Source organism: Epinephelus fuscoguttatus, linkage group LG4 (assembly GCF_011397635.1).
Source record: "Epinephelus fuscoguttatus linkage group LG4, E.fuscoguttatus.final_Chr_v1".
In the NCBI taxonomy this organism is placed as follows: domain Eukaryota; kingdom Metazoa; phylum Chordata; class Actinopteri; order Perciformes; family Serranidae; genus Epinephelus; species Epinephelus fuscoguttatus.
Window position 1 is genome coordinate 34521559 of NC_064755.1, and position 16240 is coordinate 34537798.

Consider the following 16240-nt stretch of genomic DNA (forward strand, 5'->3'; position numbering starts at 1 on the left):
TGGTTGTTTTGTTGTTTATGCAGTCGTTCAGATCTCTTTGAAGTAATTTTGTCTTGTTGAGGAAATTTTTTGTCTTTTCATGTTTTTTTTAGTGTCTTCGTAGCCATTTTGTGTCTCCTTGTGATTGTTTTGTGGTTCTTTGACATAAAGTTACGTTATTTTTGGTTGTTTTGTGTCTCTTTTTAGTCAATTTAGTGTCTTTTTTTTTGGTTGTTTAGCATCTATTTGTGGTCATTTTTCTGTCTCCTTGTGGGTGTTTTGTTATTGTTTTGGTCGTTTAGTGTCTATTTGTAACTCTTTGTGGTCATTTCCAATACATACAATACTATTCTGTAATAAAGTGAATTAAAAAAAGCAGTTTTATCACAGCTTTATGTAAACATATGGGCCTGGTTTCATGAGACAAAAGACCAGAAGACAAGATTTCACGCAAACCTTTATTTGTCTCTCATAAGCCTCCCAGCACTGACAAAAAAGTGAAAACTGTTTTATGAGAGTTCATTTCTGCTTAAACGATACAGCAAAAAACAAAACAATACTTGCAGTGAAGTTAAGCCTGACTGTCTTATCTTTCCTCCTTCCTCCAGAGAGGGAGTTTTCTAATTTATCTGTGTGAGAGCGAAAAGATAAGAGCTTCTCACAGGAAGAGAAGAGGACACTTTGATTTAAGATATTTGCACAGTGAAGGTCAATATATATATATATTTATATGCATATATAACAGACTATCAGAGGCAGGTAAACTGAGAAAAAAAGTGAACAAACTCAAGGTCACTTGTTTTAAAACTGAGAGCCGTCAGAAAGCAACATCCCGTCACTTTCGAATCCAGGTTCACTTCCACTGTGAAACACAAAGTAAAACAAAAACAATTGATTGGATATAAAACGGGATGTAAACCCAGACCACACAGCACAACTGTGCTCACATCCTCTCAAGCCCAACACTCAGTGAGGAAAAGGTAAAGGAAAAAGGTGTCATGTTGCACTCTCAGTGAGGCATTTTTCCTCTGTCACTACTTAAATAGCACATACAGATGATTTTCCATGTGTTGATCTCATCCGCAATCACATGCTCTGTCTGTGACCCATCGTCATGGGACTTATATCTTCCCGTCCCTGTTGCTGCTTATTGAAAAAGCAGGAGGCAGAAGAGCTTACTCAAGCAGCTCCGTGTGAGGACGCGTGACCTTTACGGAGTCACAGATCACGGCAGGGTAAAAATATAACAGCAATTTCGTCATCAGCGTGTTTTACTACGACTCCAGTGAATCCTTGCCCTGCTGGTGAACACTCATTGTATCTAAAATCACACTGTCAGCAGATACAGGCCATACACATTAACAAAAAGGAAGTTAGTCTTGGTTTGGTGTGTGGCAGACTTCTGATTTGAACATAAGCTTTGGACATATTCTTTCATGTTTTTCTCTGCTGGATTGGATTTAAAGACTTCCATCTTATCAAAAATATTCTGTAGCTGTTGTTTTATGCTGCTTTGTTTTAAGTGTCGTTTCTCCTACAGTACATTTCAGTTGATTTAATGAGGGTATTAAGACGTTTTACTGGATGACAAGAATTTCATGCACCATAAAAGATCTGCTCAGAGGTTTTCTTCGTGTCATCAGTTATCTGCAACTTAGATATTACTTGGCGTAAGGACCATTCACAGAAGTTTCTTTCACTGTTATTATACTTGGCTGTAGTACTGTGAGTCGTGGGTATATCCATTTAGGAGTGGTGGTTCTTACTGTCAGGTTTAGTCAGGTGAGAAACAAGGTTATCTTTATTTAAAGGAGTAGTCCGACATCTTTTGCTTTCTTGCCACGAACTGGACAAGAGGATTGACACCATACTCATGTCCATTAAATATGAAGCTACAGCCAGGAGGCAGTTAGCTTAGCATAGATTCAAGATTCAAGAATTTTACTGTCATTATGGAAGCATAACAAAATTGCAAAGTGTCAGTACAAAATATTAGCAATATTATCCTACAAAGATACATATAGTAGTCCAATGAGTGTGCAACCATCTCGGTAAAGGTATGGTACAACCAAGGGCGTGAACATAGACAGTGTAGGCAGTGTGGTTGCACTGTGGCCCATGGGAGAAGGGGGCCCATAAAGATAGCAGACCCTCCAACAGAGTGTTTGCCAGAGAACAGGGTCTTATAACTCAATTAACAAAGTGGGGGCAACTGCTATATATGCTGTTGTAAAGGCATTTCCATCATGGTTTCTTTTTCTTTTCTTTTTTTGATGTTATATTGAGCTCAGTTATGTTGAGGAGAAAAAAGGTTGGACAATTAAGAGATCTTATTTTAAATCTTCCCTTTCTCTTGGTGGTGGGTTTGAATTTGAATAAAACTGTATGAAAAAACAAGCATAATTCATGTCACAGAAATATGTTATTTTCTCCTTTGTTAATCATATTGCAACTTCTAAAATGTATTGTGGCAGCCAGCAGGGCAAAAACCCCCAGGCTGGAAGCCACTGACTTAGATTATACTCAGCTATTTCTATTTCTGTTCAGCTCATTGTTACACATTTAAGACAGCATTGCAATGTAACGTCAGCCTTTCAAACAACCTTAAAGTATGGCACATCATTCACACATTAGTTGTATTATTCAGTGTTTAAAGCCAGCAATACAGTGTGGCGTCAGCTATTCAGCATGCAGCATTCACACCCGCAATTTCTTCATTACACATATTCAGATGGTTTTAAGTGTTAAGGTTTTCACATGTAAAGTCAGAGAGGAAAATCCAAAACCTAAACATGTTGACTGACACAGAACATTGGCTGCAGTTCTCGTTTCCTTTAACAGCTGATCAGGACGTGAAATGAAAGGGAATCAGGAAATCAGGAAGTTGGATAGGAGTTTCACTATTACACACATACAGCTGTGTTTAAATTCCCTCTTCTGACACTGTTTTTATAGGAATGTGAAGGCGAGTCCGCACAACTTTACGCACTGCAGTCTGTCATTCATAGACATACCAGCTGGTCCGGGGAGCGTGATGCAATTTGTCCGAGCCAGTGTGTGAATGAAAGAGAGCACTGTCATCCAGAATAACTGTGTTAGCGGACGCATTCTTGAGTTCTGCACACAGTTTGAATGTGATGTTTACTGCCATCCAAACTGGCATTCAGTATTTATCCACATACATACACACCAACAAGATAATTATACATGATGGAAATATGATGCAGTGACTGTCAGCCTAAACAACTCTGGCATAAAATCAATGCCTTATATGGACTATGGAATTTAATTCTTGAGATCCAGTTTGTTCTGTTTCACCTCGATCATATTTCTGACGTTTGTCTCCATATGGTTGGTTTAAACTTTCTTAAAGCTTCAAACTTATGTACAAGAAAAGTTTAGAAATGTGTTTTTAAATTTTGATTTAATGTGAGCCTTTGTTTCAGGTCTTTGTCAAATGAATTAAATTATACAGAGTGAGTGTGAGAGAGTGAAACATAAATGTGATCTGCCAGTAGAGGTCTCCCTACAACTTCATATTAAGGTCCAGATTTTTCTTCTCATCACAATTTGTCAGCATCAAGCCTTCAGCTCTCAGGTGACGGTCAAGCTGTTTACTGTTAGCCTACAAAAATCTCTTTCTTTTGACATTATTCAGTCTGAATGTGCCTTTTTATTATCACAGTGAAAAGTGTTAAACCTTGTTGAAGACCGTCCACATTCAAGAACGCTCTGGACTGACAAATCTAATTTTATAAACTGGATACATTATGTCAGGTTTAAATATTACTTCCTTAAGTAGTACTTTAATTTTCTAAGTGAAATCTGATGAATAGATACATCTCTGTGAAGGTCTACACCCAGTGCAATACATTTTTCTACAGTATAGTACAGTAATATTGTGACCTGGAAACTGCAGAGTGAATGATGTCTTCCAAACTGTCCACCTGAAAGAAAGAACAAGACAATTTGACCTGTGTACAGTGTACTAAATGTTTGTCCCTACACTGACTACCTCTGTTGTACTGATGCTTCACAAAGTCTGTACCAGATCAGAGCTATAAAGACTGCTTTGACTTTTAGAGCTCTGCAAGACCTCTCTCAAAAATTGTCCTGTCTATGCTTTGCTATAAAAGAGACTGTATGCACTTGTATGCTCTGCAAATCTACCAAACACAACAAATTACTTCATACATGCACGTGCTTGCTTATTTTATGTGTTTCGCAACAGGCTACATGAAGAACATCAGTTTACCTGCTTGCCTCCTCCCACACTGAGGTTCTTGAGCTGGTAGACGGTCACTTGCCCATCACTGTCCCCGACCAAGACACAGTCTGTCCCTTTGGTAAACAGCAGGGACGTCATGTTCACACCAGCTGCAGCATTGTGCACAATGATCGGGCTCCGGCTGAAAGGAAAGATTTTTATTTTGCGGACACTAGATTTATTTCCAACTCAGATAAAAGCATCAAATAAAAGTAAATGAGATGTAGCTTTAGAAACACAGGCTCTCTGTCAGTCTGACTCACATGCTTGAAGTCAAGTCCCAGATCTCCACTTGTTTACCACTGATGGCTGCAAATATTGTGGACCAGTTTGGGGACCACCTGACAGCAGACATGGCCTTCTGGGCAGATGTAAGGCTCAACATGGGGGTTAAGAGGTCCTGCTTCCACAGCTTGATGGTCCAGTCAGAGGAGCAGCTCAGGAACACATCAGAACTAAATGGAGACCATTCAACGTGGTTCACGGGGAGCTGTGAGAGAGCAGGATGTGATATGGAGTCAATACACTTTAATAATCAAAGTGTAGTAAATGGGTAGCAGCATTACTGAAGTCAACACTACATGTTTTTTGTTACTGTGACTACGTGGTCTTCAGTTCTCTACTTGTCACATATATGTGAATTAGGTATTTCTGCCCATCAGAAGATGTAGAAATGATGACCACATTTTTCCTCACAGATATTTTCATCAGCCAGAACAACTCAAACTAGTTTTTGCAGGTTTGGTCTGCAAGTTGGTTTGAAGTCAAAGCATTATTCATGAGACTAAAATTTGGTTGAAGCCTTAAATTCACTTGCTATTTCATGACTCCTGCTTTGAATAACATGCCCCTCGTCTTAGAGCGGTCCTGGAATATACTGGCATTTGCCAGGGTGGTGGATTAGCATTGTTGCCTCACAGCAAGGGGGTTCCTGGTTCAAACCCAGGGTGGGGGGTTCGAACCCTGCAGTGGGGGAGCCCCTCTATGCTCTCCTCGTACCAGGGTTTTCTCCGGGTACTCCGGCTTCCTCCCACAGTCCAAAGACATGCAGGTTAACTGGTGACTCTAAATTGTCCGTAGGTGTGAATGTGAGCATGAATGGTTGTCTTGTCTCTATGTGTCAGCCCTGTGATAGTCTGGTGACCTGTCCAGGGTGCACCCCGCCTCTTGCCCAATGTCAGCTGGGATAGGCTCCAGCCCCCACCTGCCATCCCCAAGAGGATAAGCTGTTACGGAAAATGAATAAACAAATTGAATCAAAGGGTTTATCCAGACAGACTTACAGCGTGTTTTCGGTAGGTGTCCAGAAAATGCTGACTGTCGGAGATGGAGCACTTGCAGATGAGGCCGTCCAATGTGCCAACCAGATATATATTGGAAGCCTGCAGCAGAAGTGCAATCCAGGAGAAACGTAATGCATTATGAAGTCAGAGAACAAGGGAAAAAAGTTAATCTGGAAGAAGGAAGTCAGGTGAAATGTTTTATGATTTTTTTATGAGAAATAAGCTTGTAGCCTGAGGACTAAGATCAGTTAAAACCAGCCTAGGATTGAAGTGATTTCTGTGACTTACTTACCGTTGGATGGAAGTCAAGACAAAGACCAGAAGTTATTGTTGACAGACTAAGATCTGTCTTATTTTCTTCAGCTTTCTGTTTACAGTTGTGAGTCTTCTTTAGCTTCAGCAGGTCTAAGAACACATGATTTAAAAAACATATGGATATTATAATTGTTGTGTTAGAGCACTGCTATAGAAAATGTGAAGATGACGTCATGCTGTGCTACACTATTTGGACGATGAGTCGCCATCTTGTGTTATCTTTATAAATTAATGCCTGTGCCAGCTACTGTGGTAGAGCTACAGTATTTTGCCAAACAACTCATAAACAACATAGACCCACAGTGGCAAAAATACTTAACAATTACCTAGGTTATGAAATAATGGCAATTCTAGTGATAGAATCATACTGAGCGTTGTTGTTTCCTTGCCTTTTAAACACAAAGCTCATTCAAGCATGTTTTACCAAAGGTTATGTCAAGAGGTTCTTCTGAATCTACTATATTTACTCTCAAAAGATTTCATCATCAGAAGTTTGAAACTGCTACAGACTACAGTACCTATGCAGTCAAGTCCATTGCCAGAGAGAATCCACTTGGCAATCCTGCCGTCTGCTGACAAAGAGACCAGAGCTTCCTCCCCTGATAACGACGTCTCTTGACATGGTGTGATCCATTTGACCTGCCACACTGGAAGCAGGTGTTTCTTGTAACACTCACTACAAAACAGAAAAGTTAGGACAGCTAGGAGTAAAGACGTTTGGTCCAGTAGTAAGGTTTTGGGTGTGTGTGTGTGTGTGTGTGTGTGTGTGATGTGAGAGTTTATTCCCATGCTCCACCATGCATACACAAACACTCAGTCCTCACCTGCTGTTGGCGATACACGGGGTGGTCCGACTCTGGATGTCGTAGATGGCTACAGTCCCATCGTACATCCCCACAGCCAGCTGGCCGGGGCTGTTGTCTGAGAAATCCAGGGCAGTCACACAGCTATGACAGTGGAAGACACGCTCTGGCCACTGCAAAGGGTACACATTTAGAGTCAGTCACTCCCATCAGAATTAAACTGATAAACAAACTGCATTTATATAGCTCATAATATGCAGTATATTGGTGATACTGGAGAGTTTAGATAGGACACTAAGATGTTGGCTGAAAGGAAATAAAGGGCAAAACAATTCTAACTGTACCGTAGGGTTTTTGAGGGACCAGCTGCAGACTAAACCTGGTGTCTGGTTCTTGGAGTCATAGCTGCCGTAGCCCACTGCCAGGAGATCCTTACAGGGAGCGCAGAGCACAAACAGAGTTTTAAGATATACTATGCAGGTACTGTTTGTGAACACACTCGCCAGGCAGCTAAAGTGAAAAGTAAAATCCAATCTAAGAGCCACTCTCGTTTGGTGTTTCACACATAGACGGTAAAAAGTAATGGACGTAGCCACTGTGACATAACCCATTGGTTTGTGGACTCCTGTTCTGAAGCCTCGGATTTAGTATTCGGGCCGTCACCATTTTTTTTTTTTTTTTTTAAAGCCAGAAATGACCATATTTGGACAAGAGGCTGGTGCTGTGGAGGAGCGAGGGGCGTCATGAAGGGGAAATTAGCTACAGAGACCAAATTCCTTTTTTTCCCATCAGACTGTTAACATGTTTATTCATGCTTTAAATTTGGGCATCTTAACTTGGGTGTCTATGGCAATTGACTGGCTTCTAGAGCCAGCGTCAAGTGGCCGTTCAAAGAACTGTAGTTTTGCCACTTCCGTGTTTGTAGCCCTGGACATTGCTGCTTGATTTGGCCTGGCTATATTTGTGTACTTTTCGGTGCTGTGCCTCTTTGAAGCCTGCTGCTTACAGTCTTGCACACGGTCGTTTCATTTTTATAAATCAATAAATGTCCCGTACACTTCAAAGGAGGGCAGAGTCTCTGAAGAAAATACACCTCCATACACTTCTAGAGGGTTACAAGTAATGATTGAATGGGATTACTTTCATATTAGTCTATTTTTTGGGGGGGGGGGGATAATCCTGCAAAGTATACCTTTAAGTAAAGTGTGAGACGTACAAGAAACATTTAATTCATTTTATACAAAGACTAGTAATATTGGAATCATAAAACAGTAAATGTTTGCCCATTATAATTCTAGTTACCAAAGGAATCTCCTGCAGGTCTGCTATTTTGGTAATCTTATCATAAAGTGCTTCACACAGTTCTTAAAGTACTGAATGTAAAGTGCAAACTGCAGATATAATTTCATTGTAAAAATGTATATTAAATGTTGCTTATAAAGAGTGAAGGCAGTTAAATGGAAATCCCATTTTCAAACACATAATGACACTGACACTGGTGTGCAGAATCTTATCTGATCTTAGACAACAGCAGCTGGTTTGGGTGTTTTGGTCTTTGACCTGTGTTACCTGGTTCTTCTTGTTCCAGGCCATGCTGGTGATGTTGCACCCTCTGGTGAGCTCACAGCTGAAAGCCCAGAGACGTTCAAGAGTTGGAGATAAAGAGCTCTCCTCGACCTTCATGCTCTGATCCTTGGTCCTAGGCTTCACTGCGCTGTCTGAGTCTTACGCAATCAACATTACAAGTTTTGTTGTAGTAGAAGCAAAAGGACAAAGGCCATGAGTTTAAGTCTATGGTTCACCTGCACCAACAATGTGCCAATGTGCAGTGATGACCTGAGTTTACCTTTGAGTATGGGTAGCTGTCTATAAGCAGCCAGCTTGGGCTGAAAGATGTTTGCCACGATGCTCCTCTCCATCACTAATAAGCTGTGTTGGAATGACTCTGACATCATGATCAGCTGTGGGTCAGACTCAGCATCTATACTGCTGCCACTCATTTCCTTTTCTAACAACAAGCTCATGGTGCTGCCTGAGGGGGGTAAAATATGAGAAAATGACACGTGCCTGTTAGTGCAAAACTAGTGTTAATAAACAACAAGAATCTGTTCATTCTTAGACCTCTCCTAAACAACAGAGTCAGTGTTCTTACAGGTACTCTTATCTGTGCTGACTGTGCTGCTGCTCCTCTCTCCTCTCTTCTCTTGACATTTGCTGGTGTTCACAGTACTCTCTGGAGAATCAGCCATCTCACTTTCATTTTGGGTTTCATTTTGGCCACAGAAAGAGTCATAGATGTCCCAGATAGTAACTATTGTGCCTGTGGACATGAGATAATATCACTTTGAAAAACTGAACAGTAATAACTCAGCACCACAGCAGCATAGCAAAAACTGATGGACTGCAATGCAATATTCTGAGGCTGGAAAGCCAACTGCATCAATCAGACAAATCTGAACTGATAACAATTGAATATCACTTTAAGTCTTAGGTGTTTGTTTTCACTTAAACATTACAACGTGACATCAGCTAGAAAATATAGCCAGAAAACTTGGCTGATGTCTTTGGAGACTTCATGCTGGACTTTGAAATAAATGTCACTTTTACTGCCAGACTTGTGTGTTTAATCATCCATAAGGTTAGATTGTCAGACAAAACATTTGAGCTTTTTAACTTTAACATTTAGTGGCCTCTAGCAGTGAGGACTGCAGACTGCAACCAGCTGAAACATCTCCCATAAGTCAAACGTAAACTCCCGGTTAGGATTCCTCCAGTGTTCATTGTCCAGGGGGATTTTACTGGGAGCCAAATCATCTGCACAGGTCTCTTCCTCTCCAAAAATAAACGAGTGATCGAAAACAGTAATAAAAAAAGGACCAACAAAAAGCTAAACAAAGCAGTTTCACGCTATTAATCAGTGTTTTTCTGACACTGTTCTGCTTGTTGCAGACGTGCTGCTAGTCCAGCGCCTGCTAATGTTTGCTTAACATTTTCCCAGATAACTTAAGATCAGATGTTCAGGAGGGCCCAGTGATTTAAACTGTAAAAACACTGAATAAAGCAGTTCCATGTTAAAAATCAGTGTTTGGTTGTCCGTTCTGGGCTACCATAGAAACATGGTCAAGGACCTGCCCCTATGTAGATATTAACGGCTCCTTCTAAGGTAACAAAAGCCAATGATTCTTATCTTCAATTGATTATATACTAAAGAAAACATACGTCTCAATATATCCCCCCTAAATCCTACACACAGGACCTTTAAGGTTTAAAACTATAAACTGACCTGCACACTATTCGTACTGGTGAACCTGAACAAGTCTTATGAAATTACCATTAAACAGACACAGTAGACACAGGTTACTTAAGTCTAACCTTCATTTGCCATGCTGAGTGTGTCAGTCTGGGTTTCTTTGCTTTTTGGTGCTCCAGTAAACGTCTGCATTGAGTGTGCCACATACTTATCATTGCCCATTTTGTTCTTGCAAAGAGCAGCATATTGAGTGTTTGTCTCTCTGTAAGAACAAGGTGAAAACTTCAACAGTTTGTTACAACCAAAGAAGAGTACAACATGTTACTGGTTAGCATGTTTGCAGAGAACATTAACTGACATGCAGCTTCATACATATTGTACAGTACCTGACAGGCAGTTCTCAAGCTGACAACGTAAAGTGCCACTTCCTATTTAGGGCTGCACCAATAATCGAATATTAATCACGATTTTGGCTTCCCACAGTTAATCAACATGATCTACTGTGATATTGATGTTTAAAAATATTTTGTCCCTAAAAGCAATGATTAATTGGGATAAATAATCGTGATCTCAATATTGTTTAAAATAATCGTGATTATCATTTTGGCCATAATCGTGCAGCTCTATTTCCTATTTCTGTTGCGCATTACAGATCTTGCCTAACATTCAAGAAAACAAACAAGCAGAGGACATTACTCACTGAATATCTTCTGCATCATCAGCATCCTCTGACACAGAAGTGTTGGGTATGTCCAGCAGAGAAATGGTGTCTGTCTCAGTGAGGCAGATTTCCATTTCCTCATCCAGCATCTCCTCTGTCACATGTTGTTGTACACTGTCTCTTTTCATCGGCACCTCTGGCAGGGAACGAGAGACAAATATGTATATAAATACTGAATATACATGTGTGAAATACCACAAAGGACTATCTGCTGCAAAAATGTAATTTCATCATAAAATGCTGTAGATATGGCAATATTTTATTGCATACAGTATGGAAATAAAAAACTGTATTGTCAATACATTCTCAAACCGAACAAATTAAAGGGGTTTTCAAACAACAGGATATAAAAATTGCCGGGGGAAAACAATGATAATAATCCACATAATGATAACACATATTAAAAACAAAAATAAGATAAAGAAATAATACTAACCGCTTAGAGCTGGAGGGTTTATTGGTATGTCTGGTTTAGGATCACTATCCTCAGTCTCTTTAGTCAGTGAAGTTGTCGTAGAGAATCTGGATAGTAGGGTACTACCTATAAATGAGCTGCAGAAACAGTGTCATTACAGCTTTACATTTGTGGTCAGAATTGTGTGACTGTAACACGCTAAACAAAACCAAATGTAACACACGGTCATCATATATGATAATGGAAAATTTGCACACAACCATTTACATACTGTATATTTATATTCCTATAAATCCCACTTTTTCACATTGCTGTCCACTTTTTCAATAAATCTGTTTCCAGAGCTGCTGTTAAATAATCAGAGCAGAGGGTGTATGTGAATGTTGCCACCTGGTACCTGCAAAAGGGTGTACTGGAGCTTGAATTGGTATTCCAGTGGTCTGAACCTGAGCCAGGAGAGATTTCATGCAAAAATAATCTGCCTGGTTTGGACGGCATGCCTCGGGGCTCTGCGTGATACAGGGGCTGAGGAGTGACATTTTTGCCATCATTGTCTAACACCTGTGAAGGAACCACAGCCAAAGTAGGACACACACGAGTGATCTCAAAATCTTAATGGGTAAATATCACATACACAAAGTGCATATTCTGCCTTTACAAATAAATTTATTTTTGACAGAATTTAACCTTAAAATTGTAAGTCGTTTAACTGTTCTTCATTTTTATGTTTTTTATTTTTCATTTATTTTGACCCTCCTTGAAGTAACAAACAATTTTCCTTGAGCCTCCTTGAGTGAGTGGCATAAAATGCGTGACTCAATCATAAATTTTTATTATTTGATTTGATTTTTAAAACCTACCCATTGATGTTTGAAAGTTAAGGGTTACAATGAAATCCTGGAGTTGAAAAGAACCTTGGTTTTTCACTCTTGTAGTGCATGCTGGTTAGTTAGTGCAAATGGTTTATTTTTGGCAAAATTAACACGAGACATGGAATACTTTGAGCTCAGATTTGTTTTGTTTTTCTGAAAACAAGAAAGAAAGAAGGAAAGAAAAAAACCTTTCTAGTCTTCGACCACTCAAAGCACTTTTACACTACATGTCACATGTTCACCCGCTCACACATACATGGACACACACTGGTGGCCGAGGCTATCATACATAGTGCCAACAGTGACCGTTCACACACTCTCACACAGCGACAGAGATTTTCTTTTAAGTCTGAGTTAACGTTAAAATCAGTTGCACAAAACACCCTTAATTCTTCTCCTTCTCTGTTTCTTTTAAGTGTTCATTTAAGCATTTAGATGTTGTCCTTCTCATGATCTTATAAGGAATCCCTTAAAGTTAGTTAAACTTTGCACAAAAGACCTTTGCAACCAAAGTGAGGAAAACTAACTTAAGGTACTTCTGACTCCATCCTAACATGGCCGAGGTTATGGCTATATGTGTGTTTTTTATGGGACCTCTTCATCAGACTATGCTCCTACATTCGCTGTCTTCTGTTATTTGTGGATCAAATTTTCTTTTTTAGTGTGTGCTTTCTTTTACTGTATTTGTCCAGAAGTAAGACATTTTCTCCCTCCAAATAATTTTGTTTTCTTGTCTTCTTTTCCTCTGCTGTTTCTTTACTATTTACAGTCCTACTTTGTGACACAATGACAGGTGAAGCGGTAACAGGTATCACTAGCAAACAAGCAAACAGTCTCCATGGAGACTGTAGAATTTTACAGTTATAAAATCTCTTTTACTGCTTTAAATAACTTAGTGTTTTTAGTTCACAAAGGAAACTTTTTAAGGGATTCTGTGCCACACCCTTAAGTAAGTCCCTAAGCTCAGACAAATGTTAAGCCTTATACTTAGGGTCAAATAATAATAATAATGTGTTTTGCTCAACCGGCCACAGCATCATGCCCAAGGCAGGATATCCAAACATACTTCGACATGCAGATTGGAGGAGCCGGGGATCGAACAACCGATCTTCAGATCAGTGCACTTCCTCTGAGGCACAGCCGCCAATGATGCAGTATAATGACTGCGACAGGAGAGGGGACCATTTGCCCTACAGTTATTTAAATAAATGGATACCTTAACTTCTCTTCTGGAGGTTTTACTGGTGCTCCTATCCAGGATGTGACGTTTACTGTTACTGCTGGAACTTCTTCGAGAAGATGAAGATCTAGGAGAAAGCAAAATGAAGATATCTGCATAACGGGCATAACGGTTAGTTAGGCTAGTAACTTGCGTTAGCCACCGCTAGCTAAAGTAAGCTAACTCTGCTACGTGTTTGAACTATGTTAGCTCAATTACCTTTATGTGTATTGTAAAAAAAAAAAAAAAAGACTTCCTGTGAATCTTTGAACTTACGAGTTAAGCGCCAGACTGCTTTTCTTCATTATTTTCGGAGTTTTACCAGTTTGTGTGTTTTAAAATGGATCTGTCTCCTTCATTAACCTTAGCTAACCGCTCCAAGTTGCCATGGAAACGCGACGACCCTTGCGCCTGTCAGTTACTGCCTGGAACACATTTTGAGATTTAAGTTAGTTTCACACACTGTTTATATCACAGCAAAGTTTCAACAAATCTGAAACTGACTTCGGACTCTTGCAGCTCTAGACAGTGCAGCGATTTCATTTTACGGTACTTTATTTTTCTGCTTCACTTCATTGTAGAGACCAAAATTGTACTTTTAACTCCACCACATGCATTTGATCGCTTCAGTTACAGGTTAAGGTAGGTTATTAATACAAAATATTAACCAAATATGATGAGTAGTGAACAAAAATTTAATCGCAACACTTTTGTTTTTGCTTGCATTTTTCCCAGGTTTAACTTAAAGATCCAAGGCTTTTTTTCTATGCACTCAATAGATGTATTTCTCTCAAATTTTGGTCACAAGTGTGTTGAAATCTGTTTGTGAGTACTCACTACAGTGGCCAGCCATTTTCTTTAATATGCATGGGATTTTAATGCTGTAGTTGCAAATAAGTCACTACAGTGGACCGTAGTGCGTCATGACATACACTGCCACCCACTGGCCAGTCGTAAGTGCAACACAAATCAATTAAAACAAGATGGCCGACAGAATGCAAGAAATGTTGTGCAGCTCAGGAATATCTTGCCAGTCCTTCTACAGTAGGAGAGGCTTGCAGGTAAATAAAATATGACAACATCAAGTTACATCTAAGGAGTAATACAGATGATAGTATTGATTTTATATTGGGAGGCCATTACAATTGATCATCTATCCACAAAACTGGACACCATGCGTCGCTGGCTATATTTCAACTACAATCAATACTATTACTGAAAATAAATAATGAAATTACAGAAACACACACACACACACGTATATATATATATATATATATACATATATATGTATATATATATATATATATATTCATTCATTCATTCATCTTCTAACCGCTTCATCCTCTTGAGGGTCGCGGGGGGGCTGGAGCCTATCCCAGCTGACATCGGGCGAGAGGCAGGGTACACCCTGGACAGGTCGCCAGACTATCACAGGGCTGACACATAGAGACAAACAACCATTCACGTTCACATTCACACCTATGGACAATTTAGAGTTATCAATTAACCTAGTCCCCAATCTGCATGTCTTTGGACTGTGGGAGGAAGCCGGAGTGCCCGGAGAGAACCCACGCTGACACGGGGAGAACATGCAAACTCCACACAGAAGGGCTCCCACGCCCGGGATCGAACCGGCAACCCTCTTGCTGTGGCATTCGCTCATCGAGAGAATGCCAAGAGTGTGCAAAGCAGTAATCAGAACAAAGGGTGGCTATTTTGAAGAAACTAGAATATAAAACATGTTTTCAGTTATTTCACCTTTTTTTGTTAAGTACATAACTCCACATGTGCTCATTCATAGTTTTGATACCTTCAGTGAGAATCTACAATGTAAATAGTCATGAAAATAAAGAAAACACATTGAATGAGAAGGTGTGTCCAAACTTTTGGCCTGTACTGTATATGGTAGGAGAAAGTTTTGGGATGGCTTATAATTTTTTATTGTGTTTTTGATTAGTATTTTGGGATATTATTATTTATTATTGTGATTGTGGTTATTAGGAAAGTTGGGTCATATGGGTATGGGCAGTGACACTCATACATCTCATCTTGTGTGTGAGTGGATCGCCTTTTTTTTTTTTTTTTGTTGATCGTACTTTTTTTTGTTTGCTATGATTATCTTAACTATAAATTTGTGCATGTTATAATTAGTTGTCACACAAGTGAACCAGGCCTAGCCTCTCTCTCTCTCTTGTACTCGTCGTCCTCCGCTTATCCGGGTCCAGGTCGCGGGGGCAGCAGCCTCAGCAAAGAAGCCCAGACAGTCCTCGAGCTCTGGGTAGTGACCGAAAGAATGAGATCGCGAGTACAAGCGGCCGAAATGAGTTTCCTCCGCAGGGTGGCTGGGCTCAGCCTTAGGGATAGGGTGAGGAGCTCAGACATCCAGGAGGGACTCGGAGTAGAGCCGCTGCTCCTCCACAGCGAGAGGAGCCAGTTGAGGTGGTTCAGGCATCTGGTAAGGATGCCTTCCGGACGCCTCCCTTGGGAGGTGTTTTGGGCCTGTCCAACCGGGAGGAGACCTCGGGGCCGCCCCAGAACACGCTGGAGGGACTACATCACCCGGCTGGCCTGGGAACGCCCCGGGGTTCCCGCGGAAGAGCTGACAGAAGTGGCTGGGGAGAGGACTGTCTGGGCTTCTCTCTCTCTCTCTCTCTCTCTCTCTCTCTCTCTCTCTCTATATATATATATATGTAGATAGATAGATAGATAGATAGATAGATAGATATACATTGGAATAGTGAAGGGAGACTTGAGGGAGCCTGTATCAAATACTTCCGGGTTTAAGGACTACCATCTGTAATACGTCACGTGACGGGAGCATCATCCTTCCCCCCTCCCCCTCTGCACCGAGCATCTCGGAGATAACGGCGCCTTTAAGAGCCGTATATCCTGCTGCCCTCTGCACTAAATCTCCATCGCTGCTCTGTGAGGGCGACAGAAAAAACACAGAAAGCCACGGCAATGTCCGCCAGCTCCGCTTTCAACGATGAGAAGGGGGGCTCGTCCAGCGTCGGGGAGCCCGAATATGGTCACGACCCGGCGAGCGGCGGGATTTTCTCCTCCGACTACAAAAGGTACGGAGCCACCTGCCTCGGTGCCGCTTGACGCCGATT

General features: G+C 40.7%; 2 protein-coding genes across 3 annotated transcripts in view; one reads left to right on the top strand and one right to left on the bottom strand.

Annotated features, from left to right (window-relative positions):
* Positions 1-682: 682 nt before the first annotated feature.
* LOC125887504 (dynein axonemal intermediate chain 4-like) lies at positions 683-13984 on the bottom strand. Its single transcript, XM_049574366.1, has 19 exons — positions 13962-13984; positions 13401-13549; positions 13122-13212; positions 11431-11594; positions 11055-11170; positions 10598-10754; positions 10020-10159; positions 8800-8967; positions 8494-8679; positions 8217-8371; positions 6992-7078; positions 6669-6820; positions 6363-6520; positions 5822-5934; positions 5530-5628; positions 4510-4736; positions 4235-4388; positions 3886-3926; positions 683-841 (listed from the first exon to the last, which is right to left on the bottom strand). Exons 2-19 carry the CDS (start codon positions 13427-13429, stop codon positions 781-783), a joined length of 2298 nt encoding a protein of 765 aa, XP_049430323.1. The 5' UTR covers positions 13430-13549; positions 13962-13984; the 3' UTR covers positions 683-780.
* Positions 13985-15987: 2003 nt separating this feature from the next.
* LOC125887739 (AP-3 complex subunit beta-2) overlaps positions 15988-16240 on the top strand; it is a 71177-nt gene continuing 70924 nt past the window's right edge. For both annotated transcript variants that reach the window (XM_049574780.1, XM_049574781.1), the window contains exon 1: positions 15988-16201. In XM_049574780.1, coding sequence (XP_049430737.1) covers positions 16089-16201 — 113 coding nt within the window. In that variant the 5' untranslated portion in view covers positions 15988-16088. The remainder of the gene's footprint in view (positions 16202-16240) is intronic.

Bases quoted from the DNA above. Each gene is read 5' to 3' on its own strand.
- LOC125887504 (XM_049574366.1), bottom strand. From the start codon at position 13,429: ATGAAGAAAAGCAGTCTGGCGCTTAACTC. The intron at 7,079-8,216 runs GTAACACAGGTC...GCTCCCTGTAAG, and splicing joins CCTGGAACAAGAAGAACCAG to GATCTCCTGGCAGTGGGCTA. The intron at 4,389-4,509 runs GTGAGTCAGACT...CTTTCCTTTCAG, and splicing joins TGGGACTTGACTTCAAGCAT to CCGGAGCCCGATCATTGTGC.